The sequence below is a fragment of the Grampus griseus genome (assembly GCF_964374135.1).
Source record: "Grampus griseus genome assembly, chromosome: 10".
Taxonomy (NCBI): domain Eukaryota; kingdom Metazoa; phylum Chordata; class Mammalia; order Artiodactyla; family Delphinidae; genus Grampus; species Grampus griseus.
In genome coordinates this window covers 98,051,260-98,077,175 of record NC_139004.1, presented here as the reverse complement: position 1 = coordinate 98,077,175, position 25,916 = coordinate 98,051,260, and the positions used below count along the sequence as shown (strand labels likewise).

Genomic DNA, 25,916 nt, shown 5'->3' with positions numbered 1-25,916 from the left:
TGCAGCTATCCAGTTCTGGGACCTGGGGCAGCCAAATCGACTTCTCTGAGCCCATTTGCTCATTGGTAGAAGGTGACCACCATGCCAACCCGCACGGGGAACGAGGGCAGGGTGCTACTTATGGGGGAGCCAGCATGGTTTCCAGCACCAGGTAGGTCTTCAGTGCCTGTTCATTCCCTTTCCCATAGCTCCCCACTCTCAAGCAAGCTGGGTGTTTATTCATCGAAGCCCCTGCCCCGGAAGCATCTGCTCTGTGCCAGGACCTGCACTGATGCTGGTGTTACCCAAACCCCTTACTCTGAGAAACTGGGGAGGGCTCACCGCAGCCACACAGCAGGTGAAGTCGCACAATGCGTTATAAGAGTAAACCAGGGCTGGGGGGCGGGACTCTGGCTTTCACCATGTTTCCCCAAAGACATTTTTCTGCCTCTGCCTTTGCTCAGGCTGTTCCCCCATCTCAGATGCACTTCCCTGCCTGGCAAAGTCTTCACATCCCTCAAGGTGCAACTCAAGTCTCCAGTCCTTGGTTAAGTGCTTTGGTATGTGGCCTCTAGGCAGACCCAGCAAACCTCGGTCCTACTCAGCTCCTCCACTCTCCAGGAGGTATATCCGGTATCATTTTTTGGCAAATTATTTATGGTCTCTAAACATTAGTTCTTTTATATAAAAAAATGGGATAACACTTACCTGCTCGGTTTGTTGTGAGGCTCTGATGAGGTAATGCAGGCATGACCCCTGGAACATAGTAGGTGCTCAATAAACTGCTCTGATCCTGCCCTTGGCACTCCCTGAGCACTTGTCCCTGGCACGTTCTGCCCTGGAGTTTCTCGTGGGGGTGGTCCTGACAGTCCAGCTAGCCTGAAGCTCTGAGGGCAGTGCCTGTGTGGCTCCTCTCAGTATCCTTCGCGAAGTGGACCTTATTCAAAAGTGAGAGACAGAGAAGGCCAAGAGTTGGCAACAAAGACTGACTCTGCTCCCTAGCGGGTCATGAAGTGCCCCGGCCAAGGGCTCATTTGATTTTTCACAGCCTGAGAGGGTGCAGGGGGCTGAGTATGAGACGGGAGGGCAGAGGACTTCTAGGGGCATCTTGAGCCAGCTATATTTCCTCTCTGGGTCACATTTTCTTCACCTTTCTACTAGTGGCCAATCCAAGGCCCGGAGAAGTGGGCACACTTGCCCGGGGCCACACTGCAGAGCTCAAACTGGCTGGTGAAGACTGGGGAAGACAGAGCAGCTTCTCTCCATGCACTTGCCCCTGTCCAGAGGAGTGTGGGCACCTCTCCTCTTGACTAGGAAGGGCAGGGACACTCAAGACAAGGGGCTGTTCCACTTTTCTCAATACCCCTAGTCCTGGGTCCAGGCAAGGAGCACGGTGCATGCTCAGTAAGACCTACCGAATACATGACCCTATTTTCCAGAATTTGCAGTTCTCAGCCCAAAGTGCCAGCTATTTGGTGTCTGATCCCCTCCCTCAACCCAGAGAAAAATATCTTAGGCCTCCCCTCTCCTCTGGTTAATTGCAGCACCTAATAGAGCTAGGCTGCAGAGTCACACTTGGCCAGCAGGGGTTGCTAGACACACTGCAGCCTGCCAGGTCTACTGGGTGAATTAATGCCACAAGTTACCAATTCTGTAAGCTCGGGAGTCTGCAAATCAGATTTCCTGGGAATGAGGGAGACCCACATTTCCATGACGCAGCCTCTTTGTGCCTTGCTGCTGATCACTGCCTAACACAATATACTTTCAGACACAAGGAGGGCACGTGGGCAGGGGACGGGTGACTGGACCGATCCCCGTGGCTCTGTGAAGTTATAAGGTACTCAGGGACCCTCTGGGGAGTCACAGGGATTTTCTGAATTCTGGATCTTTGTGGGATGCTTTCCCTGTGAGCAGATGTTACCACCTCACATGTGGCAAGAGGCCAAGACAGGTTCAGGTGGACCTGGATTTTAAGCAAAAGAGCCAACCAGATAGGAATGAGCAGACCCTGTGTGCAGACGACCTTGCTGTGCCATGTGCTAGCAGGACAAAGCACACTCCATGGTCCTGAGCCACTGTCTGGAAATCTCAGACACAGATTTAGAGATTTTTGTCTAAGTTCTGAGCAACAACACACTTTGAGAGCTTAGGCACAATTCTTTCAGGATAATGATAACCAGTGTGAACACAAAGCTTTACCATTCACACCCAGAGTGAATAGGATCTCACAGTCATCCCAAGTTTGAAGCAGGAGGTATTATCCCCATTTTAGAGATGAGAAAACTGAGGCTGTCAAAGGTGGATCCCAGAGCCCAAAGCAGAGCTGCACGCTCCAAATCCTTGTCTCCTTCCACCCCCCGTTGCCTGCCTCAGACACGCAGGGCTGCCCCCTAGGACAGGTGCAGGAGCTTTGTGGCAACCGTCGCTGCCATCACGGGGTGGCTCTCGCCTTCTTTGCGTCTTGCAACCTGAGGGAGAGTAAGGTGTAGTGACAAGGGGACTGGGCTTTGGGTTCAGACAGAGCTGACTTCTCTTTCTGGTCCAGCTATTTACTAGCTGTGAGGCTCTGGGCAAATGGCTTGACTTCTCTGCGCCTCAATTTCCCCTGTCTGTAAAGCAGGGGAAGTAATAGACAAATAAAGTGGGGTTGTGGTAGGATTTAAAGAGAGAAATTTTGTAAAGCACTTAGCACACAGTAGACCTTCAGTGCATGGGGATCACATGAAAGGCAGTGTGGGCTCCTGAAACAGCCCTGGGTGTTTCTAACTTGTAATCCCCAGTTGAAACAGCAACCTCCAAATGACAAGATGGTTTGGCAGGAATATCACGGAAGTAATAAAACAGGAAGAACCACCCGATGAATACCACTCTGCCAGGAACAGCCACAGAGAGTTTGTTCACTTCTTTAATTTTTAAAAATGAGTAAGCTGACAATCGTGTACCCTTTGAATACCCAATAAAAACGTTCATTATGCAAAACAGTACAACCTTGTTCATTTTTTAATAATACTGTAAATATTTCAGAAAGGATGTATTGTTTCTAATGAATATCAAAAAAGTCACTGCAATGACGTTTCGCCTGTCCCCGCATTTCCCTCCCCGCCCCCCAAAGTTACCCAAATACTAGTAGGAAATTACAAAAAGCAAAGAACAAAAACCCTCCCTCCGCCCTGCACCATGAGTCCCGTGAAGTAAGTGAAGTGTTAAGTGCCACAAGTACAATGCGGCTTGTCCCCAGCTAGGCCGGGGGGCTGTGCACTGGTGACAGTGGTTGGTGGAGAACCGGTAGCAGCAGCAGTGGGGAGACCCCCTCCCCGACCTGTTGGGAGAAAAGCAGACGACGATGGACACAGGCGGGGGCTCAGCCAGAGCCCCGGTCTTCCTGCATCCATTTCCTGGCTCCACCGGAGCAGACAGCTCATCCCGACTCGCCTGAGGGGCGCTTGGCATCCCTCTTAGCAAACGCGGGCTTCAGATGGGGGCTGGCCGGGGCAGAGAAGCTGGGCGTTTGGGCCAATCAAACACGCAGGTTTATTACAGGAAACTAAATCCTCTGTTTGGAGGGAACTCGCATTTCCACCGAATAAGATAGGGAACATAAAGGAAAAGGATAAAGAATGCACCTTCCCTGTCCCCAAATAACTCCGGATCCAAGGCAGAGGCTTGCCGTCAAATCCAATTAAAGAAGAGAGGGGTCAGCCAGGGAGGCCTGGCGCGGCACCAGCCACCTCCCCACACCCTAGGGCTGTACCGAGGGACGGTGGGAGCCCCCATCTCCCCATCAGTGAGGCTGAGGCTTCTCAGCTCCCTGGCCAGGGAGGCAGGTGCGTTGGCTCCGGGAAAAAGGTAGGGAAGAAGCCTTGTGAAAATTCCAGGGTTCTGCTGGTGACAGGAAGGGATGGGGAGGGACTGGAGGTCACAAGATGGCAGGAGAGGGAGGAGGGCAGGGACGACAGCGAGAGGGACCAAACGAGGCAGGAGGACAAAGAAGGGGCTGGAGGAGGAAACCAGGCTCCAGGCCCGACCACAGCTCCCTCCCTGGAGGCTGCTGGAAGGTCCTACAATGCAGATCCCGGTGGGGGCCGTGGCAGGACAGACAGCCGCAAGCAGAATAGAGGCTGCTGCCCGGGCCCGAGAACCAGCGCACAGGCAACTCCAGCCAGCCCTTCTGAGGACAGAGAGGCAGAGCAGAGGGTGTGAGCAGACGGCCAGGAGGAGCCCTGCCACAGGGCCGAGGACCTGGCTGGTCTCGAGGATGGGAATGCTCATGGATGAAATCAAACCACAAAGTTTCCATGACAAACTTGACTTTAAATAAGGGGGTGAGGGGCGAGGGACTGCCCACCTGGAAGTCTTCAGAAGAACCCGAGCTCAACAGCGGGTCTGCAAGCCAAGGAGGCACGCAGAGCACCCCCAAGAGATGAAGCCAGGTGGGCAGAACCTCAGAGGTCACCTGATCCAGCCCGCCCCACTAGGGACACGCGAGAGGGGAGGGAAGTGCCCCAGATCACCCGGTGGGACCAGGGAAGAGGAGGGCCTGCCACCCAGGAGTCCTGAGTCTGCTGGGACTTCTTCTCTGACACAGCCTTGCTGTCTGCAAACCCACCTCTAGGAAGCTAGGGAGGGGCTGAAGGGGAAGCATGGCAGCGCGGAGGAAGGGCAGCTGCGCGGTCAGGGACAAAGGTGGGACACGAACCGGTGGGTTCAAAGGCTGACGGAGGGGGACAGGCATCGCTCCCGCCCACCTGCCCCACAGCCCGAGTATAAAAGTCTGGCCCTATGATACAACTTCCTAACCCCTAGAAAATGCTGGTTAAAAGCGTCCTAGCACGAGAGGATGATACTAGTCCCTGTACAGGATTATCTCTTCATATTGTTACTCACATGGCAACTGGGGGGCGAGGAGGGGATGTGACTTGAAACCAGAGTGGGTGCGGCCACCTTAAAATTTACTTGTTAATGAATCCTGTGCAAAACGAGCAAGCCTCTACCATTAGGTGAAGTACGTGGTTCAGGTATTCATTTGTACACAGGGCGGGGACGGCGGAGACGGGGCGGGCGAGGAGCGGAAGAGGCATCAAGGTGGCAGGGGCGCTCAGAAGTGCGTCTCCTTCTCTGTGATAGCTGCAATGGTCCCATCACCCTTGAGTTTGGCGTCACAGTCATTAACCATCACCGTCCGTGGGCCTGCCCCAAGCTTGCCCCGCGTGCTCAGATCGGCGCTGGGGGTCGTCAACTTCTGGAATTTCTACACGGTTGGAGAGGAAAAGAGCTGTCTGAGAGCGGCTGCCAGGGTCCTGGGCCTGCCTCGGCACCTCCCAACGGCACGGTGGACACCTCGGGGCAGTGAAGCCCCCAGCCCCAGCCCTGCCACTCAGAGCTCTGTCCTGGACGATGCGTGGACCTCCGGGTCTCCGTTTCCCACCCCCACCCCCGGACATGGGGACAATCACTGGGTGAGGAGTAAGGAGACAGTGAGCGGAAGTGCCCACACTGTACCTGGCCCGCTGCAGGTGGCCGGGACGTGAGAGCTGTACCCGTGGAGACAGAGAAGCTGCTTAGGCTCCCTACATGTGGGGCAAGTCACCTAACATCTCTGGGCTGTCTTCCCATCTGTGAAATGGGATAGGAGTACCTGCCCGAAGGGCTGCTGTGAGGATGGGCTACGGCACCTCCAGAGCCGTTCCTATAATGATCGCTGGATAAACAGGTACGTTTCCCACAAAAGGCTGTCATCACGCTCCCCCATCCAGGGGAACAGGCGGTGTGTGTCTAAAGACGGAAACGTTATCCCTAAGGCCACAGCCTCACGCCGCCTGGCAGAGTGGCCGGCTCTGGGCTGGGCGCAGACAGGGTGGCCATCGTCTACTCTACCGATGAGGGAGTGGAGGCCACGGGCAGACCCTGGACGCACGCTCCTGCCCCCCCGGCCCAGCCTCGGGTCCCACACCTCAGCCTCATGTGCACCTCCAGAAGACATCAGGCCAGGATTTGGGAGGCCTTTCCTGGGCATAAACCTTCTCCCCAGGAAGGCTGGGAAGACTTTGGGGTGGCTGGTTTCTTATGATCAAGGTTCTGTTTTCTCTTTCAGATCATGCCGTGCCTGAGAGAAGCTGGACCTCTCCTGCCCGGACGGGATTAACAGGCAGCTCCCGCACCCCCGCCCACCCCTCGGCAATGCCGAGCACCTCCTGGGTGCCAGGTATGGTGTTAGGCTCTTGACACAGGACAGGCGCTGGGAGCACGGGCTCTGGAACCAGACACCTGGGCTTGACTCCCAGTCCCACCACTTAACTGGGGCAAGAACTTAACCCTCTGTGTCTCGTTCCCTCATCTGTCCAAGGGGGTCACAGTGGCACCTGCCTCTAGCGTTGTCATGAGGTGGCCTCAGATTTGTTGACCCATCCACAGCTCTTAGCACAGACTACCCACCCTCACAGCAGTTCTCTGACCCCATTTTTCCTTCCAGAACCTTCCCATCAGCGGGCAGAACCTTCTGGAAATGGAAGGAGGGGAACTAACTGGCAGGGGCCTGCCATGGCCAAGGGGTTAGGGCTCCAGGGCTGCTCTCCTCTGGACACGTCTGGTCCCAAACCAGAATTAACAACTGCCCTTGACCTACATTCCCTGCAGGAGCGGAGGACCCTGACTTGCTTGAGGGCACGAGCAGGCTGGAGAAAGGGACCTTCCCTCTCAGCCTGCCCCTCCTGGCTGGATGGTGGCTTTTCTGGAGCTCAGGCCCCTGGGTGGGCAGGAGAGCTGGCTCTTGCCTGTGCGTGTCTGCACCCAGGCCGCATGCTTGTGAGACGCAGGTCAGCCCCGAGAGCCCTGGGGTGCTGCGTTGGGGCAGGAACGAGGCGGGGGCAGGGGGCACAGGGTACCTGCTGCATCACTCAGAGGCTGTGTGCCCTTGGGTAACCTGCTTCCCTTCTCTGTGCTCAGCTTCCTCACCTGTGACGTGGGGACAGGAAGCTCCTCCGCCTCACAGGACTGCTGTGAGGAGTCAGTGGCCTAGTGCTTGTAGACGGCTTAGAGCAGCGTCTGCCACACGGCAGACAGTTTGCAAAATGGGCGAGAAGCTGACTCAGACCTTCTGATCTGCCAGCGGGTGGGAAAGGAGAGTGAGGAGAGAGTGGGTGGGGGGGTGTGACGGGTTGGGGTCCAAATTCACTCTGCTACCAAGAGACCACATACTGCAGGATTCCACTGGCAGGAAACGCCCGTAAGAGGCACACACACAGAGACAGATTGGTGCGTGTCTGGGCTTGGGAACAGGGCTTACTGGGAATGGGCACCAGGGATCTTAAAAATAAATAAATAAAATAAATAAATACATACATACAAATATTTGCAAACTGATTTATGGTGATGACTGCACTACACAGAAAGTTACTAAAAAAAACCCCACTGAATTGTATACCTGAAATGGGTGAATTTTATGATACAATATAGAAAACATACCTCAATAAGATTGTTAAAAAATTTTGGTTTGCTAATTTTTGGCTGTGTGATCCTAGGCGAATGACTTAATTTCTCTGAGGACTAGAGGAGATGCAGCACAGAGAGAGCTTGGCATAGCGACGACACAGGATAGATGTTCCACAAATGTCAGACCCTCTCCCTGTGCCCTGGGAATGGGGTCCTTAATGAACAGAATCAACAGAGCAGTAAGAGCTAACACTTGGTCTCTCTCTCTCTCCCAGGTCCTGGTCTAAGCGCTTTCCCTCTGCATACTCACTGAGTCCTCAAACAACCTCTGTAAGTGAGGGACTGCTGTTGACCCATTCTACAGATGAGGAAACTGAGGCTGAGCTCAGGGAAAATGTCTCAACCCCAAGGCTTCAGCACAGCAGTACTGACGAATACCCGCCAGGGAGGAGTTGGCCAGGCTTCCCTGGGAGACACGTAGGGACACGTTCTCATCACACCCATTGCCCAGATGAGGAAGCGGGGACCCAGACGTGCCCATGGCTGTGTCCACACTCACCAGTCCTCCCAGCACTGCCAGCCCTGCCCTGAGCCATATGCTCCACCTCTGAGCCGCCCTTCCTGACCCCTCCTCCCAGGCTGCTCACCTCCGGCAGTGTCCCTTCCGTCTTCCACACCTTGATGAAGACCCAGAGCGGGATGCAGAGCATGGAGGACAGGGCCATGAGCCAGCCAATGCCATAGCCCCAGGCGGGGTAGGTGTAGATGTTGTTGTACTTGAGGGGCTTGTACTTGACCAGGAAGAAGATGAAGATGCCCTGCGGGGAGACGGGGAAAGGTCCCTGGGGCGGCCCTCAGCCTGCGTGCGGGCAGCCAGCAGGGGAGACAGTCAACCCCGTGTGGCGGCCTCGGAGAGGTGACGCCCTGCTGGGTCCACTGCGAGAAACACGGGGAACTAACCCCCACAGATCCCAGGAGACCCTCCGCGACCCCCAGGAGCCTCACCCCCCGCCTCTGCCCAGTCAGGAATTATTATTTTTTCCTAGCTACTTCTCAGGGCTGGTTTCAAAGCTGCCTTTCAGAACTAAGATGGTTTGTGAAGATGCTCTGAGATACTTCCAGTGCCAAGAACTGGGTGAAGAGCAGGGGGTTTTGTCTTTTTAGTTAAACGTCCTCTCACAAAGGCCTCTCCCGGTCTGACGTGAGGGGCAGAGCGTGGGCCCCTTCACCCTCACACTGCTGCTTCACTGTGAACAGCAGAGCCAAATGCCTTTCACAGGACCCTCGGCCCCCACAGAGGCAGGTCCCAGCCGCCTCTATACATGTGCAGGCATAGAACCTGAGGTCCCAAGAAGGGAGGTGATTTGCTCACAATCACACAGCAAGCTGGTTGCAGGGCTGGGGTCCTAGTGAGGCCCCCTGGCCAAGCCCAGAGACTGTCCCCACAATGCCGGCTTTGAAAAGTGTCAGGTGCCTCGGACCTTCTGAGGGCACAGAGGGTCCCCAGGGGGACATCACCTCCTCAGTCTCGGCCTCAGCCAGGTCTGGGCTCTGGGGTGCAGAAGTACGTGGGTAGGTGGGTGGGTGGGTGGGTGGGATGCAGGCGGCTCCCGGCAGGGCCCTTACCGCACAGATCCCGGGGGTCACGACTTTCCAGCACCATTGGATGAGTGACAACGGCCGGTAGCCAATCATGTCTTCGATGTTATCATAGAAGCGGTTGCTTCCTGTCCAGAATAAAGAAGATGGGCATACACACCCCAGAAGATTTCTGTACAAGACTCAGAGGGAAGGCTATGAGTGTCTGGTTTCCCCAGCCCAAGACACATTGCGGCAGGAACCCTATTTACCGCTTAAAAACTACCAAGGTGTTACATATGTGAGGTGTCAGGATAAACTGCGGTAGAAGGGACTCTGGTTCAATATTGCACTACACAGTGCACTACACACCCCTTCTGACCCTGGGCAGTGAGGTCCAGGAAACGGGCAGGAGTTTCTGGGGGAAAGGAGGAAGGTGGTCCCTTTGAGGCAGGGCCAGGGGCTGGCTGACCTGCACGGGGGCGGGGGTCAGGGCTCTGAAGGTGAGGGCCGGACGGGTGGCCTGTGGGGTGTCTATTCCCGAACCACACTTGGGAGTGTGCATCATCATCGAGACCAGCAACCCTCACGCACTCACACGGTTTGGGGAACCAGAAGGCATGCGCTGACTGAGGGCCGGGCACTGGGCCGCCTGCTTTGCCTACACTACCTCCTGCTCGGAGACACTACTCCATTTTGCAGGTGGGAAAACTGAGCATCAGGGGCAGAAGGACAGAATCAAGGTCACAGTGTCCGAGCCTGGAACCCCTCCCTCTGCTGCAGGGATATAAAAGCAGGAGGGTCTCCCGACAAGTGGGAAAGGACAAGAAGTCCCTGAGGGGAGGACGGAGAGGTTGATGCAGATGGAGACCAGCCACAGGGAACCCAGGCCCAGCCGGGTCCCGGGTGTGCATGTGCTGGGCACCATGGCGGCCTCTGGGGTGCGCGAGGGCTCAGCCTCTACTCACCGTACACCCAGCCGATGCAGATGCATTCAAAGATGGCCACAAAGAGAAGGCACATCCCACTGGCGGCGTAGGAGTCAAAGAGCTGGAAGATGTACATGCCACCCTGGGAAGTGAGAGGACAGAAATATGGACAGAGGGACAGACAGCTGGAGAGCAGGGTCAGCCAGCTGGCCTTGGGAAGGGCTCTCCGCCCTGCGGCTACCACTAGCCTGGGCTCACTTCCACCAGGACAGACTGGTCTCCCCAGGGTCCTGGAACACTGCGCCCACCACACCTGGGCGCCCCCTAAGACCACCCTCTGGTGGGTCGCTGAGATTGCGATGGTTTGTCTTGTCCCTGCTCCCCAAACGTCAGAGACAACACAGAAGACCAGAGACTGGAGGTTGGGAAGGCTCAGCACCTCTCTCCAGGTGGCTGTGACAGCCTCCCCACTGGCCTCCCTGCCTCCAGCCTCCCTCTCCTACCCTTCCACACACCAGCTTTCACAGGGACCTTTCCAACCTGCAAATCCAACCATGTCACCCTACAGTTTACAATTACCCCTTGGCTTCCTTCAGCCTGCCAGCCAGGGCTGCCCTCCTCACTGGGCCTCAGCTCCCCTTCCCACAGTCCCCCTCAACATGCTCCCTCCTGGACACACCAAGGGACTGTCTCACTGCTGTGCCTTTGCACATGCTATTCCCTTTCACTGGGTAAGTTCCTTCAAAGCTCATCTCAAATGTCACCTCCTCCAAGCAGCCCTCCCTGACAGCCTCGTTCTTTCTTTGGGCCTCCATAGCACATTTTAAGGATTCATAGTTTAAAAAAAAAAGTGTTCTGCCATCAGCTACTCTGTTAGCTCTGAGCTCCTGCTGGGAAGGCCCCCGCACTGTCCTCTGTGTGTCTCCCACCCTCAGCGCAGGGCCCGGCTTGCAGTATGTCCCCGTAAGTGCAAATTGAATCATATGAAGTGAGTGCCCCGTTGGGGAGGGACTCTGAATGGCTTGTCCACAGCTGTGTCCCTGTTTCTGGCCAAAGACTCGGCACACAGTAGGTGCGCAATCGTTGTGGGATGCAGGAACAAAGTGGGCCAGCTCTGTGCTATGCAAATCTCTGATGATTAAGTTCAGTGGAAGGCCAGGGAGGTGCAAGCTTGGCTGGCCAAGGTGCTCTGGAAGGATCTCCGGGAGGCAGGGGAGGTGTCTGGGTGGGCAGAGGAGGGGAGGCCAGATGCAGGTGTGGGAAGGGTTGGGATCCGTAAAGAAAATCCTACAACACAATGAGAGTCCTTAGCGGGACAATCAAAAGCAGCAGAAATAAAAGTACAAAAGGGAGGGAGGGTCGGGTTGGGGGAGGTGTTCCAAATGCCAGGAAAGGAGGGGGGTTAAGAGGCCAGGACGAAGCCTGGACAGCCTCCTTATGTGTCTGCCACCGGGACCTCTTGGGACTAAGCTTCTTCTCTGTGTTCCCCAAGTCCCCGGGCCTCCTTCTGTCATGTGAAAGACCACACACCCTGGGACTATTTGTTTCCTCATTCATCTCTTCAACTAGACCAGGGGCAACATCTCAGTGCTGAGTCCAAGTGGTCCTAGTGTATGACAGCAGGGAGTGGTGGGGACTGTGGCTAACTGGAGAGCATAGGCCCCACGTGGCCACACAACTCCAGTCGACTGCTGCTGGGGGACATAGGCCTGGGCAGCCAGGTCTGCAGATTTTCTGGAAGATGCCCCAAATCCAAATTTTCTTGAGAAATCTTTCTCTTTAATTTTGGTAACCTCTTCGTCTTCTTAAAAGATCACAGTGAGGGGGAAACAACATGGATCGCTGGGCCGTATCTGGTCTGGGGCCTCCTGTCTGTGACAGATATGGCAGGTGCTCGGGTCTCTGAGCGTAAGGAGCTTTCTGAGTTAAACCCAGGACTGCCCTCCTAATTGCTCTCCCGAGGGTCTCCTTCCACAAACATCATACATTAAAATAACCCAGAAGGAAGCCTTAACGCAGTGCTCTCCACCTGCCAGCTCTGTGGTACCTGGTCCCAGGTCTCAGTCTAGCTGTTCCTGCACAGTGTGATCACAGGGCAGGTGCTACAGTTAGACTCAGTGCTCACGTGGGGGAACCCGAGGCCCGGGCCAGTGAGAATACGCACCACAGGTCACCCAGCTGCCCAGCCGTGGGGCTGAGGACTGAGCCCAAGTGTCCGGCTGCAGAGCCCGTGCCCTTCACCACCCATCACACTGCCTCAGTGGAAGATCAGGTATTTGCGGACTAGTTTTTCTCTAGAGCAGAGCTTTAAATGAGGGAGAAGATCCTGCCAGCAATTACTGAGGCCGACAGGGCCCATTTGGCAGTGTGACCTTCCCGGTGTGATCACTCAAGGACACGCTGGTCCTGGGCAGACACAGCGCTGGCTCCCTCATGGGCGGGGGGGGCAGGTGCCCCGGGGCAGACCCGAGGCCTGGAGGACGGTGGGCTGGAAGGCTCTGTGAGCAGGGCACCCAGGGCCGGTGTCCAGGAGGGCGCTCTACCTGCCTGCTGCAAGCCGGGGACGCCAGCCAATGCCTTCTCTTCTTGTAGTGCCACCAGCCTTTTTAAGGCGTCAGGTTAACCCCCCAACTTGTGCGTGACAAAAGACTCTACTTTGCCTGATTAATCAGCACTTAATGAGGCCCTGCTCACTGCCTCCCTGGCTCTCCGTGTGGGGAGAGCAGAGGAGGAAATGGGAAGTTCTTCACCATTCATTTGCTCAAATGCTGATTATCACTCCCATTAATGTGACAATGACTAGGAGCAGTAATAACACCAGCCACCACGCCCCAGAGCGCACTCCATGCCAGGTCCCAAGGGTGCAGAGCAGGTCAAGGTCAGCTCCTGTTCTTGAGGACCTCGGGGCCTTGTGGGGGCAGCAGGTGAACAGACAGGTCATTGTAATGGCCAGAGGGAGGCTGAGCTGAGCTTAGAATGAAGTCCTGAGTGGGAAGGAAAGCAGAGGTGGCTTCCAGGAGGAGGTGGCATTTGAACTGAGAAGTGGAGGATGACAATCAACAGACCGAGTTCAGTACCATATCAGCTGCTTTGACAGATTCTGAATTCCCTCATTTCTTTCCATGTTTCTTACAAAACCTCTTCTTGTCCCTAGACAACAGTTTTTAGGCTTTTTGGTGGGGGGTGGTTTGGCTTTTAAAATTAATTAATTTTCTGAGTGTGGATAAAAAGATATCTAATCACACCTTCCCAAGGTACTTAAGAAAGTATTTATTTGACAGGATGGCTGCAGGAGCGAAGAGAAACATGGCTTTATGAGACAGTCTTAATTTAGGGTCATGATGAGCCCCTCCTGACCCCAGGCAGAGACAAGAAGAGGGTACACATGAAGGGCTGGGGCGGGAACACACAGTGCCTGAACGTGCCCAATTCCTCATGCCTATTCTCAGTGATGCCCCAGAAAAGCCTCCTCTGAACTTGAGGCCGATAATAGTAAATAGTTGAGGGTTCCGTAGCTGACACTGTCCCCTTCACCCAGAAGTTACTAAAAGGGTGGCCCCGGCATCCGGACGTTCACGATGACCAGGTAAACCCAGCCTTTCCCTCTGGGAGTTTTATTCCTTCTGGCAGTGAAGTGGAGACCTTGAGCTGAGCACTAACACGTGCAGGTGACTGTGCTAAGGGCTTAATGAAAACGTCCATGGAGGCTCACAATAACCCATTACAAACGTAAGAACACGGAGTCCCCGAGAAGTGCTGGACCTGGAGCCAGGGTCACACAGCTAGTCAACGTCAGATCCGCTAACCCAAAGCCCAGGCGCTTAACCCTTGCGCTACCCTGTTCACATCACTTACCTGTATCCTCATCACTCACCTCCGTTAACATCACGAGGCCCAGAAAATAGGAGGTGACCGACAGGGCCAGGATGAGCAGCTCCCGCCGATAGCCCCTCCGGAAGACTTTGGGGTACATGTCCACCACAGCGGTCACCAGGCTTTCCACACACACAAACTGGACAGGGTAGAAATGATGGTGTGAAACCCAAGAGAAAGGCCGTTCTTACTGGCCCTGGCTCCAGGCAAGCAGAGCAGCCTTAAACCCTGGGCTTCCTTTCCACTGGGTCTCACCTTCATTCCCACACTTACCCTGATGGAGGACCCAAGAATAAAAATAATCCCGGTGTTTACAGAACTCCGGCGGGCCCATTTAACACATGAGGACCCTGAGGCTCAGAGACGGAAAGCGACCTGCCCAAAGTCTCTCAGCAAGGAAGTGGCAGGGTCAGGGCTTGAAATGAGGTCTCCTGACTCTAGAATTCCTTATCCCCCCCAAGCTGCCTATCACGTGCCTATGTGCTGGGCCCTGTTCTGGGGTCAACGACTTAAATGAGACCCAGCCTCTGCCTGGGAAGCAAGATGGGAATCCCTGTAACTGTCCTGAGAGCTGAGGGCTCTGCTGCTGGCAGGCTCTGGTCTGTGGGTGGGACTTGACTTGCTTTGTCCTCCAGGCCTGTGACATTTACCCTGCCCTTTGCTTCTGGTGGGCAAGTGACCCTCTGCTGGGGGGAGGGCAGTCAGGTGAGCTAACACCCAGCTCTTGCGTTTGGGCTGGGCAGGCTTCAACGGCAGAGCCTGAGCCACTAGGCATCTGTGTCCCGCCATGCTGAGACAGGGCTGGGTATGGGCTAAGTTACACTCCTACTCACCCATCAACACCCAGCCCAAATATCCCAGCACACTCCTACCCCCCTGCCCGGGTTCTTCCAGCACTGTGGGCAGACCTCCTGCATGAGCCTTTTCTTCGCTGCTCCTCCTTGCCTCCTACTTGGGCAGAACAGATCTCCCCTCTCTTCCCTCTAGTCCATATCCCTCATCTCGTGGGGCCCGTGACTGCTGTTGACCTGTCTCCTAGCAAGAAGGTGAGACCCTGGAAGGCAGAGGCCACATCGTTTTCATCTATTTCCAGTGGCACAGAGGAGATGCTCAGAAAATGTTTAATAAATGAATAATAACAACAGTGGCAAACACATGGTGCTTGTCGTGTGCCAGGCTCAGTTCTAAGCAGTTAACATATTAATTTATTTAATCTCTAGGTGTTAGGTCCTATCATTACCCGTTTTGTAAATGAAGACACGGAAGCACAGGGGTGTAAGCAACTTCCCCTGAGATCAGAGGTATAACATATTAGGGCCAGAATCTGAACCAGGCAATCTTGTTCCAGAGGCTGGCTGTCACCTCTGTGGGGCACTCCCCCCACTTCCCTGGAGCCATTCTTTGGCTCCAAATCCTTTCTGGTTCATGTCCACCTCCTTAGGGTACGGATTTCTATCCTTATTGTGCAAAGGAACTGTAGCACAGAGAGGTGAGGTGACTAGCCCAGAGTCACACAGCTGGCCAGAGTCGTGCAGCTGGGACTCAAACCCAGCCCTGTCTGGCTTCAACACCTGGACTCCTAGCCTCCAGGCTGCCCTGCCTCTGCAGCAAGGCTGGCCGTGCTCGTCCTTTCTCCAGGGTCCCCAGGGAAGGAAGGAGGTTCCAGGGAGCCTGTTGATCCAGCACCTAAACTGAAGTGACATCAAAGCAGGTGGCTTAAGCAGCACACAGACCTGGGTGCACGTCCAGCAAGTCACTCAGCGTTTCTGAGCCTCACTTTCTTCCTCTGCAAAATGAGGATAACAAAAGGGGACCCCCCCCCCCAGCCCATGTCGCTATCATGACTGAGAACTGAGGACACAGCCCAGGCACAAAGCCCATGCCATGTACACCTGGGGGTGAGCAGAGCAGCCATCCAGGCCAGACCTCTGGGCCCCCAGTTCCCCTTTGCAAACCAAGTGTCTCCGTCTTAATGCTGGCCTAGCTCAGCCCGGGGACTCACAGAGCCGAGGCTCAGACCCTGCACACCCTGCGGAGGCGGGCCTGTCACTGTCACACAAGCTGCCAACCCCTCCTGAGGCCTCTGCCCGCAACCACGGACGGGATGATTATCGGCAAAAACACCCGGTGCTGCGGCAGCTCGGCTCAGCAGTTCCTGAGAAACCATCCAGGGGAAGAAACAGGACTTGGCTGAATAGACAGACACACCAGCCACCAGGCCTGGGTGCTACGTGACTCACACAAGGTCACCGGTAGGGGGGTGGGCAGCACCTTGCCAAGAGACCCCTGTCTGAGAGCAGAGCACCTGGCTTTGGCTGGAAAACCTTCTCTGGGGCTCTTAGGAAACCCAGCCACGATGGGGCAGCAGGGCAAGGGGCAGATTTCTGGGACAGAAGAGAGACTGGAGGCCACAGGTTTCTGGCAGGAAAACCAAGGAGAGGATTAGAGGAGGGTGGGAGGGCGGGCTGGGTGGGTTTTACAGTGTGAGAAGGTGTAAGTGTACGTGTTCGTGTGGAGAGAAAGGAAAATGTGCACAGATAAACCGCTAGTTCTAACTCTACAGCCTTCACGGAGGAAGGCGGGCTGCCAAGTGGAGGGTGGGTCGGGAGAAGCCCACACTGAGAAGAGAGGCAGGCAGGTGGAATGTCGGGGGCAGCGGTAGCTGGTGGTGGTACCGAGGACCCATGTGGCCGCCAGTGGCATGCCATGGGGCCCCAATCCACAGATAAAGGAAGGAAGAAGAAGATGCTCTTCCACATCTCCGTGTCCTCCAGGGTCTGGGCGGTTCTGACGACAAGGACCAGGACGTGGTGTGTAGGTCTCAGAGCTATTCTGGAGAGCGACATACCTGGCTCCCTGCCCTTCCAGCCTGGGCTCCCCTCTTACCTGGCTGTCCAGGCCCAGGAAGATGAGCATCATGAAGAACAAGGTGGCCCACAGTGGGGAGAGGGGAATCATGGTGACGGCCTTGGGGTAAGCGATAAAGGCCAGGCCGGGGCCTGGAGAGGAAGGAGAGAGAAAGGTGCTGAGTGGAGTTCAATGCCGCATTCAATTGTTATTTTAATCCAACATGTATTGAGTGCTTCCTTTGTGCCAGGTGCTGTGCCTAATTTTACTCAAATCACGTAATCTCCCAGCCACATCATTCTATTGGTACTATTATGATGCCCATTGTACAGATGAGCAAGCTGAGGCAGAGAGGGGGAAGCAAGGGTCTGGAAGGGTCAAATTCAAGCCCAGGTTGGTCTGACACCCAGACCTTCCTCTGCACAGACCTGTCTCTACTCTTCCTACTGGGGTAGGTGGGGGTAGGAGGGGGACATTCTTGTTAAAATGCAGGCTCTCAGGCTCACCCCAGGGATTCTAATACAGTCGGTCTAGGGTGAGGCAAGGACCAGGCACCCGACGATTCCTATGTAAGTATTTAGAAGTCCAGGCTTGGACAAATGCTGGTCCCCACAGGCCACCTCTTCCTGTGGGCGTCTCCTCTCATTTCCCAGATCCACACTCACTTCTCTTAGCTGCTCCCAGCAGAGGGCTTGTTAGCACATCCTCAGGATAAGCTTTATGAATGTCAAGGGCGAGATTGTGATGTTCTAGCCCTCTAGCACAGTGGTCGAGGGCTCAGATCCTCATTCTTTACTGTGAGCTCTACCTCTGTCTCCTCAGCTAGAAAATGGAAACAATGTAGTCCTACCTAATAGGGTGGTTTGGGGAATTCAGTGCGATGATACAGAATATGGAAAGTATTTAAAAAGGTAAATGTTCAAAAAACATTCATTCTGATTGTTTTCTACCTTAAAAACAGCCTTGTTAAAGTCTAATTTACCTATAACAAGCATTCATTTTTAAGTGTACAGTTCAATGACTTTTGAAAAGTGGATGCACCCAGATAACCACCACTGCAATCAAGATATAGAATATTTCCATCATCACCCGGGGCCCCTGTGCAGTCTCTCCACCCTCATTCCCCGTCTTTGCACTGGTCAACAACTGATCTGATATTTTTTCACCTTAGATTAGCTTTATCCATCCTACCTGGAATTACCAGGTCATATGGTAATTATATGTTTAACTTTCTAAGAAATGTCCAACTGAATTCCGAAGTTAACTGTGCCATTTTACATTCCTACCAGCAATGTTTGAGAGTTCCAGTGGCTCAACATCCTTGTCAACACTTGATGTTGTTATTTATTTATTTATTTATGCATGCATGCAGCGCTGGGTCTTAGTTGTGGCACGCAGGATCTTCATTGTGGCATGCGGGATCTTTTAGTTGCAGCATGCAGACTTCTTACTTGCGGCATGTGGACTTCTTAGTTGCAGCATATGGGCTTCTTCGTTGTGGCATGCGAACTGTTAGTTGTGGCATGCACACAGGATCTAGTTCCCCGACCAGGGATCAAACCAAGCCCCCTGCATTGGGAATGCGGAGTCTTACCCACTGGAACACCAGGGAAGTCCCTGGGATATAAATCCTTTATGAGAGAGAAGTATTATAAATATTTCCTCCAAGTCTGTGGCTTGCCTTTTCATTTTTTCAATTGTGTCTTGTGAAAATCAGAAGTTTAAAATTTTCCAATTGTTTGTTGCTAGCATATACACAATACAATAGATTTTTGTTTATTATCTTTTTATCCTGTCACCTTACTAAATTCACTTAGTAATTTTTTTTTGTAGGTTTCTTAGGCCTTCTCTATGTGGTCAATCATGATGTTTATGAATGAAGACAGTTTTTATTCTTCCTTTCCAATCTTAATCTTTTTTATTTATTTTTCTTGCCTTATCACACTCTCTAGGAATTCCAGTATTATATGGAATAGAAGTGGAGACAGCATACATCTTTGCTTTGTTTCAGATTTTAGGGTAAAGCATTTAATATTTAATAGCTAGGAAATTAACATTGTTACAATACTATTAATTAAGCTACAGACTTTACTCATATTCCATCAGTTTTTTTTCCTTATGTCCTTTATTCTGTCCTAGTATCCAATTCAGGATTCCACTTTGCACTTCATGGCTGTCTGTCTTTAGTCTCCTCCATCCTGTGACAGTTCCTCAGCCCTTCCCTGTCTTTCATGACCTTTTGATGAGTACTGGTCATTATTCTGCAGAATGCTCCTCAATGTGAGTTTGTCTCATGTTCTCATTATTAAACTGAAATTATACATATTTTTGGCAAGAAAACTATAGAAGTGATACTGTGTCTTTCTCAGTTTATCATATAAGGGGACACAGGATGTCAATAAAACTTAGTACAGGAGATGTTTACCTTGATCATTTGGGTAAGTTGGTGAACGCCAGTTTTCTCCACTATAAAGTTACCATGTTTCCCTTTGTAATTGGTAACCATCTTGGGGAGGATACTTTGAGATCATGAAAATATCCTCTTTCAAGTCAAACCTTTACTCATTGATTTTATCATCCATTGCTGGATCTTGCCTGCAACGATTATCCCTATGGTGTTTGCCTAATGGGTTTATATTTTCTTCATTCCTTCTATACTTACTAATAAGAATTTTTCTGTAAGAAAGAGCTGCCCTGTCACACCCACTTATTTATTCAATTTTTATTAATTTCAGGTATGGACTCCTGGGTACTTAGATTATTCTAGGGGTCATAATCCAGTACTATCATTATTTATTTTGCTATTCAAATTATCCCTGGTTTGGCCATTGGGAACTTCTTCAGATTGATTCCTGTGTCTTTTTGACATACCTCCAACATTTTTCTGAGTACTTTCTTATTTTAGGGGCACCATGATATGTTCCAACTTCATCTTGTCCTTCCCCAGCACTCAAACCAATTGCTTCTCCAAGGGGTTCTGGTTCCTTTCTAAATGGCATTTAGAAACCAAGATCTGACCACTAGGTATGCTCATTGCTACTGGAGTATCATTGCTCACAGACCCTCTCAGCACACAAAGCTAGAAAACATGTATACGTATATTTACCCACAGAAACATACATGCTTATGTGTCTATATCTACCTGTATAAATATTAAAACCATAAGTCCAAACTTATACCTCCAATTCTAATACAGTTCATTCTAGCTTCTTTACTTTCCTTATTTGTAACATCTTTTTCAGGCGGTGAAAAATCTGCCTCAAATTATCTATATTGACTTGTTCGTTCAATCCTAACATAGCCATGTAATAGTTTAGAATTGCTAACCCATTTCCTTTTACCAACAAGGGTACAGTAATTTTTTTTAGCCTTACAGTTTCCAGTCAACATACTGCTTCCTGAAATTCACTTATGTTAGCTCTTTTCTTCCCCATTCTCTTAAGTATGGTTGCATTGTTCGTTTGTAATATAGTTAAGTTCGTTTGTCACTATTTGTATTACATTTTGGTTCCACCCACAAAAAGCAACTATTTATTTTGGGTGGTATGTGAAATATTACTGTGACTCTAAGAGTCAGAACTAATAAAGATATATACTCAGGGAAGGGGTGCTTCCTTCTCATCCTTACTTCTTATTCTTCCCCCTTTTCTATCCCTTTTCTACCCACCCCTTCAGGTAACCATGCGCTTTCTTTTCTAGTTTCTTCTATTTATTTTTAAATAAATAAATAACAAGATTATTAATAATTAACAATATTTAATAGTTAATTAAATATTAATAATTTGTTAATTATTAATAAATAATTATTGATAAAACTTAATAAGTTTTCTCCTTTCTATTTATTTATTTTCTGTTTATTTTTACACAAACACACAGACGTATTTTCTTTTATCTCCTTTCTTACATGATGGGTGGAATATCATAGATACTTGCTTTTTAAACTTTGATATGCATACCTATTTAAAAAAATATGCTTCAATTTCCATTTACTTGATTTTTTTTTATAGTGAATAAATGTTGAATTTTTCAAAGACTTTTTCAGTATCTATGGAGATAATTTTATGATTTATTTTATTTGGGCTATTAATATAGTGTGTGATATTAATGGCTTTCTTAGTGTTAAATCAACCTTACATTACTCCTGTAATAAACCCTACTTGGACATGGTATATGACCTTCTTAATGTGAGTGTGGATTCTAATATTTTGGATTTGAGTTTGCTAATATTTTATTTAGTATTTCTGCAGCAATACACATGAGTGATATTCATCTGTAGTTTTCTTTCTTTGCATTGTCTATTTGGTTTAGGTACCAATATTATACCTTTCATATAATAAGTTAGGAAAGTTTCCTCCCCTTTCAATGCTCTGGAATAATTTATAGAGCACTGGGCCTAGCTGGTTCCAAAGGTTTGGTAGAATTCTTCTGAGAAACCATCTGGGCCTGTTGTTTTTTTGTGGGGTAGTTCCTCAATAACTTTGTCTATCTCTTCTATGGAAATTGGCCTGTTTAAGCTTTCTAAATCAAATGGGGTCAATTTTAGCAATCTCTATTTCCCTAGGAAAATATTCATTTCATCTAGGTTTTCAAATTTATATGCAAAGAGGATTGCAAAATAATCTCTTATGATTTTTAAAAATGTCTTTTGCTTCAATGGCTATTTCCCCTTTGTCATTTCTAATTTTGCTATTTGCATGTTCTCCCCCCTCCTTTTATTTTCTTAATCATCTGGTGATTTGTCTATTTTTATTTCTAAAAACCTAGAATTTTAATTTATTATTATTATTACTTTAACTTTTATTAGAGTATAGTTGATTTACAATGTTGTGTTAGTTTCAGGTGTACAGCAAAGTGAATCAGTTATACATATACTGATATATAAATCCACTCTTTTTTGATTCTTCTCCCAAATAGGCCATTACAGAGTATTGAGTAGAGTTCCCCGTGCTATACAGTAGGTCCTTATTAGGTATCTATTTTATATATAATAGTGTGTATATGTCAATCCCAATATCCCAATTTATCCCTACCCCCTGATCCCCTGGTAACCATAAGTTTATTTTCTATACCTGTAACTCAACTTCTGTTTTGTAGGTAAGTTCATTTGTACCCTTTTGTCAGATTCCACATATAAGCAATATCATATGATATTTGTCTTTCTCAGTCTGACTTACTTCACTCAGTATGACAATTTCTAGGTCCATCCATGTTGCTGCAAATGGCATTATTTCATTCTTTTTTATGGCTGAGTAATATTCCATTGTATATATGTACCACATCTTCTTTATCCATTCCTCTGTTGATGGACATTTAGGTTGCTTAATTTATTATTTTTAAAAAACCAGATCTACTATTTTTCTATTTTCTACTTCATTACTTTCTGCTTTTATCTTTATTATTTCCTTCCTTGTGCCTTCTTTTAGTTCATTTTGTTGTTGTTTTTCTTATTTTTCTAAACAGGGGATGTAATTAATTTATTTTCATTCTTTCACTTTTATTGATAAATGTGTTTAGTAAAGTTTTCTCTTATTGTTAGTTTATTTCTGTCTCTGTCTCCTTGCATCTCCTGCAGTTTTTGCTTCATAAAGATTATTGCTGTGTTATTTAGTGCATACATTTTTGTGTGTGTTATATCTTCATTGTGAATTGTGGCTTTTAACATTAAAAAGCATCCTTTGTCATGCTTAATGCATTTGGGCTTGAATGCTACTTTGTCTGACATCAGAATTGTTATCATCATCTATCCCTTTATTTTTAGGCTTTGGAATCGTTTTGTTTTAGATGTGTCTCTTATATACAGCACATAAAGGCATACCTCAAGAGATGTTGCAGGCTCAGTTCCAGACCACCACAACAAAGTGAATATCACAATAGAGTGAGTCACATGAATTTTTTTGGTTTCCCAGCAAATATAAAAGTTATGTTTACACTATACTGTAGTCTACTAAGTGTACAATACCATTATGTCTAAAAGAACAATAAATACCTTAATTAAAAAACACATGATTACTAAAAATGCTAACCATCATCTGAGCCTTCAGTGAGTCATAATTTGTTTGCTGGTGGAGGGTCTTGCCGCAACGTGGATGGCTGCTGACCGATCAGGTGGTGGATGCTGAAGGTTGGGGTCGCCATGGCAATGTCTGAAAATAAGACGACAGTGAAGTTTGCGGCATTGGTTGACTCTTCTTTTCCAGAGTGATTTCTCTGTAGCATTCCGTGCCATTTGATAGCATTTTATCCGCAGTAAACGGGGTATGCAGGGTTGCCACAAAGTACTAATTTGTAAAAAATGCAGTATCTGCGAAGCACAACAAAGTGAAGCACGATAAAACAAAGTATGCCTGTGCGTAGGTCTTATTTTCTGAGCCAAATTGAAAATCTTTTTCTTTTAATAGTTAAGGTCATTCACATTTATTGATATGATTGATATATTTGGTCTTAACTGACAATATATTTTATAATTATGTATATTTTTATATGTATCTCTATGAGTTGTGTATTCTGTGTTCTTTTTTTATACTTTTATTATTATTATTTTGGTATTTAGGAAGGTTTATGTTTTTATTCTAGTGGTTACTTTTATACTTGTACCTTTTTAAAATGCTCTTAGGCCCTTGTTCTCTTATGTAAATCTTTACTATCTGGCTTTCCAGGTTTCACCTGCAGTATCCGTTACTATCACCTATTGCTCATACATCAGTGAGCTTTTTCTATTGATATTTTCTCTTGCCTCCTCTATTTTTTGGTTAATGATTTCTACTTTGTAACAGTATGTAGCATATTTCTACATTAGTCCTCTTTTTCCTCACCTTTGTTTTGGTCTTATATGTATACTTATATATATTTTACGTGCTTACCATCAGTCCTATTTTTGAAGTTTTCCCAGTTGTTAATGGGTTGGATGAAGTTCGCCCTCTGGCAGATTCTTCCAAAGGGCTGAAGATTGTATAAGTCTCTAAGTTCTTGTATCTTGAAAATGTTTTTTCTATAGCCTTCACATTTGAAGACATGGCCGGATATCAAATCTTTGGTTCACACTTCTTTGTGTGAATTTTTAAAAAATGCTGCCCCATAGTTGTCTTGTATGTGAGTTTTGAAAGGTATGATGCCAGTTTAATACTTTTGCTGTTATAAGTTATTTGATCTTTTTTTTGCCTGGAAGGCATGAGGAATTTATCTTATCTTTGAAATCTAGTATCTTTACTAAGATGTCTTGGAGTTGATCACTCTGGGTTAATTTTCCCTAGTACCCAAGGAGTCCTTTCAATGTGTATATTCAGCTCTTTTTCTGTTTCTAGAAAGTTTTCTTGGATTATGGTTTTAAATATTACCTCTGTTCCACTCTTTTATTTATTTATTTTTCTTCAGGGGCTCTGATAATATGAATATTTTCTTCTTTGCTGGTCTTCCCTCTACTTCTTTGGAGGGATCATTTTTACTTCTTTATGTCATTTTCATTCACTTGGTTGTTTTCCTTCCTTTTAAAAATGCCTTTTATTGAGACTATTCTCCATTTGATACTTTGCAATTTATTCTTCATTTCTTTTTTCTTTTTTTCTTTTTTTTTGCGGTACGCGGGCCTCTCACTGCTGTGGCCTCTCCTGTTGCGGAGCACAGGCTCAGCGCCCATGGCTCACGGGCCCAGCCGCTCCGCGGCATGCGGGATCTTCGCGGACCGGGGCACGAACCCGTGTCCCCTGCGTCGGCAGATGGACTCTCAACCACTGTGCCACCAGGGAAGCCCTATTCTTCATTTCTGAGATAACAATATCTTTCCTTTTTTCTCATTTTTTCCCTGATTTCAATCAACTCCCTTTTCATTCATTCCTGTTCTCCCCCTCATGCATTTGTTAAAATTTCTGGTTCAAAGAGTTTTTTCCCATCCTCAGATGCTTGTTTGAGTATATTTAATTCTGTTTGGAGTGTTGACTTACAATTTTCTTCTATTTCATGGTTGTTTTTCAGAGGCACAGTGTGGTTCTTCATAGACACGTGGGAACTTTCCACTCCTGATTTTCCATAGTAGTTCTGCAGGGACTTGACTTTTCTCTTATTCGTGTTCTTGGGTATTTTACAATAGTCCCAGCTTAACAGCGCCCTCTTCTGCCAGTATTGCAAAGTCCAGGCACATTAGCAGCCTTTTGTTCTGGTGAAGGGGGAAGGGTGAGCTCCCATTTTCACACCCTCACTTTATGGTTTTCTTTTGTTTTGCAGGTATTTACATTTTATCCCCTTTTCTTGGTTTCCCTTCACCATCTCATTGTAAAAGGGTGTTTTTCCTTTCTTTTTGCCTTTTTTCTCCCCAAGAAGCTTTGTGTTTCAAATGGTACCTCCTTTAAAATGTTCCTGTCCCTTTGAAATGGTCCGTGCCCCTTGAAATCACACCTACACTGAATCCCTTCTCTGTAGTCCCAGCTAAGGGATGTGTCTGGATCCTTTCCAGTACATTCAGGTTTAGAGTAGATTTAATCTTTCTGGTGGTTGCTCCAAATCACTTAGGTCCTTTCGCTAGCCTCTATCTTCTGTCTGTCCCACAGTTTTTCTTGGTTTGCCTCTGCGGTAGAGACTGTGAACTGGGATTGGTGATTTTTCTTTCTGTTACAGTTATCTGCAGCTTCGACATTTTCTGCTTCAGATTATGCAGGGGGCATGGTTTTCTGTAGAATATTCTTTTCCCTTCTTGTTTTCTTTTTTGGGGGAAAAAATGGGGATATATGTAGCTATACAGCTGTCGTCCTCAGATACTCTTACTTCCTCTAATTTTTAAAAGAGTTTGTGTAAGAGGGATGTTATTTCTTCTTTAAACAGTTGGTAGAACTCGCCAGTGAAACCAGCAGGGCTTGGAGTCTTCTTGGCAGAAAGATTTTTGACAATGAATTCAATTTCTTTTCAAAATATAGAGCCATTTAGTTTTTCTATTTCTTCTTGACTCAGTTTAAGTAAATTATGGATTTTTAGGAATCTGTCCATTTAATTTACATTATCAAGTATATTTGCTTTAAGTTGTTCATGATATTTCCTTATTCTCATTTTTAATGTCTACAGTATCTGTACCCATATTTCCTCTTTCATTCCTGATATCAGTAATTTGTGTTTTCTCCTGTTTTTTTCCTTAATTAGTCTTGCCAGGGTGTTATAAATTTTGCTATCTTTTCTAATACCAAATTTTGGCTTTGAAAATTTTCTCTATTGTTTGTATGTCTTAACTTTATTATTTATTTATTTTTAAAATATGGAGCGCTTCACGAATTTGCGTGTCATCCTTGTGCAGGGGCCATG

General features: G+C 48.6%; 1 protein-coding gene across 1 annotated transcript in view; it reads right to left on the bottom strand.

The window, feature by feature from the left end:
* Positions 1-2,911: 2,911 nt before the first annotated feature.
* SLC6A11 (solute carrier family 6 member 11) overlaps positions 2,912-25,916 on the bottom strand; it is a 121,459-nt gene continuing 98,454 nt past the window's right edge. The window contains exons 9-14 of the mRNA XM_082663797.1: positions 16,674-16,786; positions 13,789-13,926; positions 9,954-10,056; positions 9,034-9,134; positions 8,055-8,225; positions 2,912-5,227 (exon numbers count right to left, since the gene is read on the bottom strand). Of these exons, the coding sequence (XP_082519923.1) occupies positions 5,075-5,227; positions 8,055-8,225; positions 9,034-9,134; positions 9,954-10,056; positions 13,789-13,926; positions 16,674-16,786 (779 nt within the window). The 3' untranslated portion in view covers positions 2,912-5,074. The remainder of the gene's footprint in view (positions 5,228-8,054; positions 8,226-9,033; positions 9,135-9,953; positions 10,057-13,788; positions 13,927-16,673; positions 16,787-25,916) is intronic.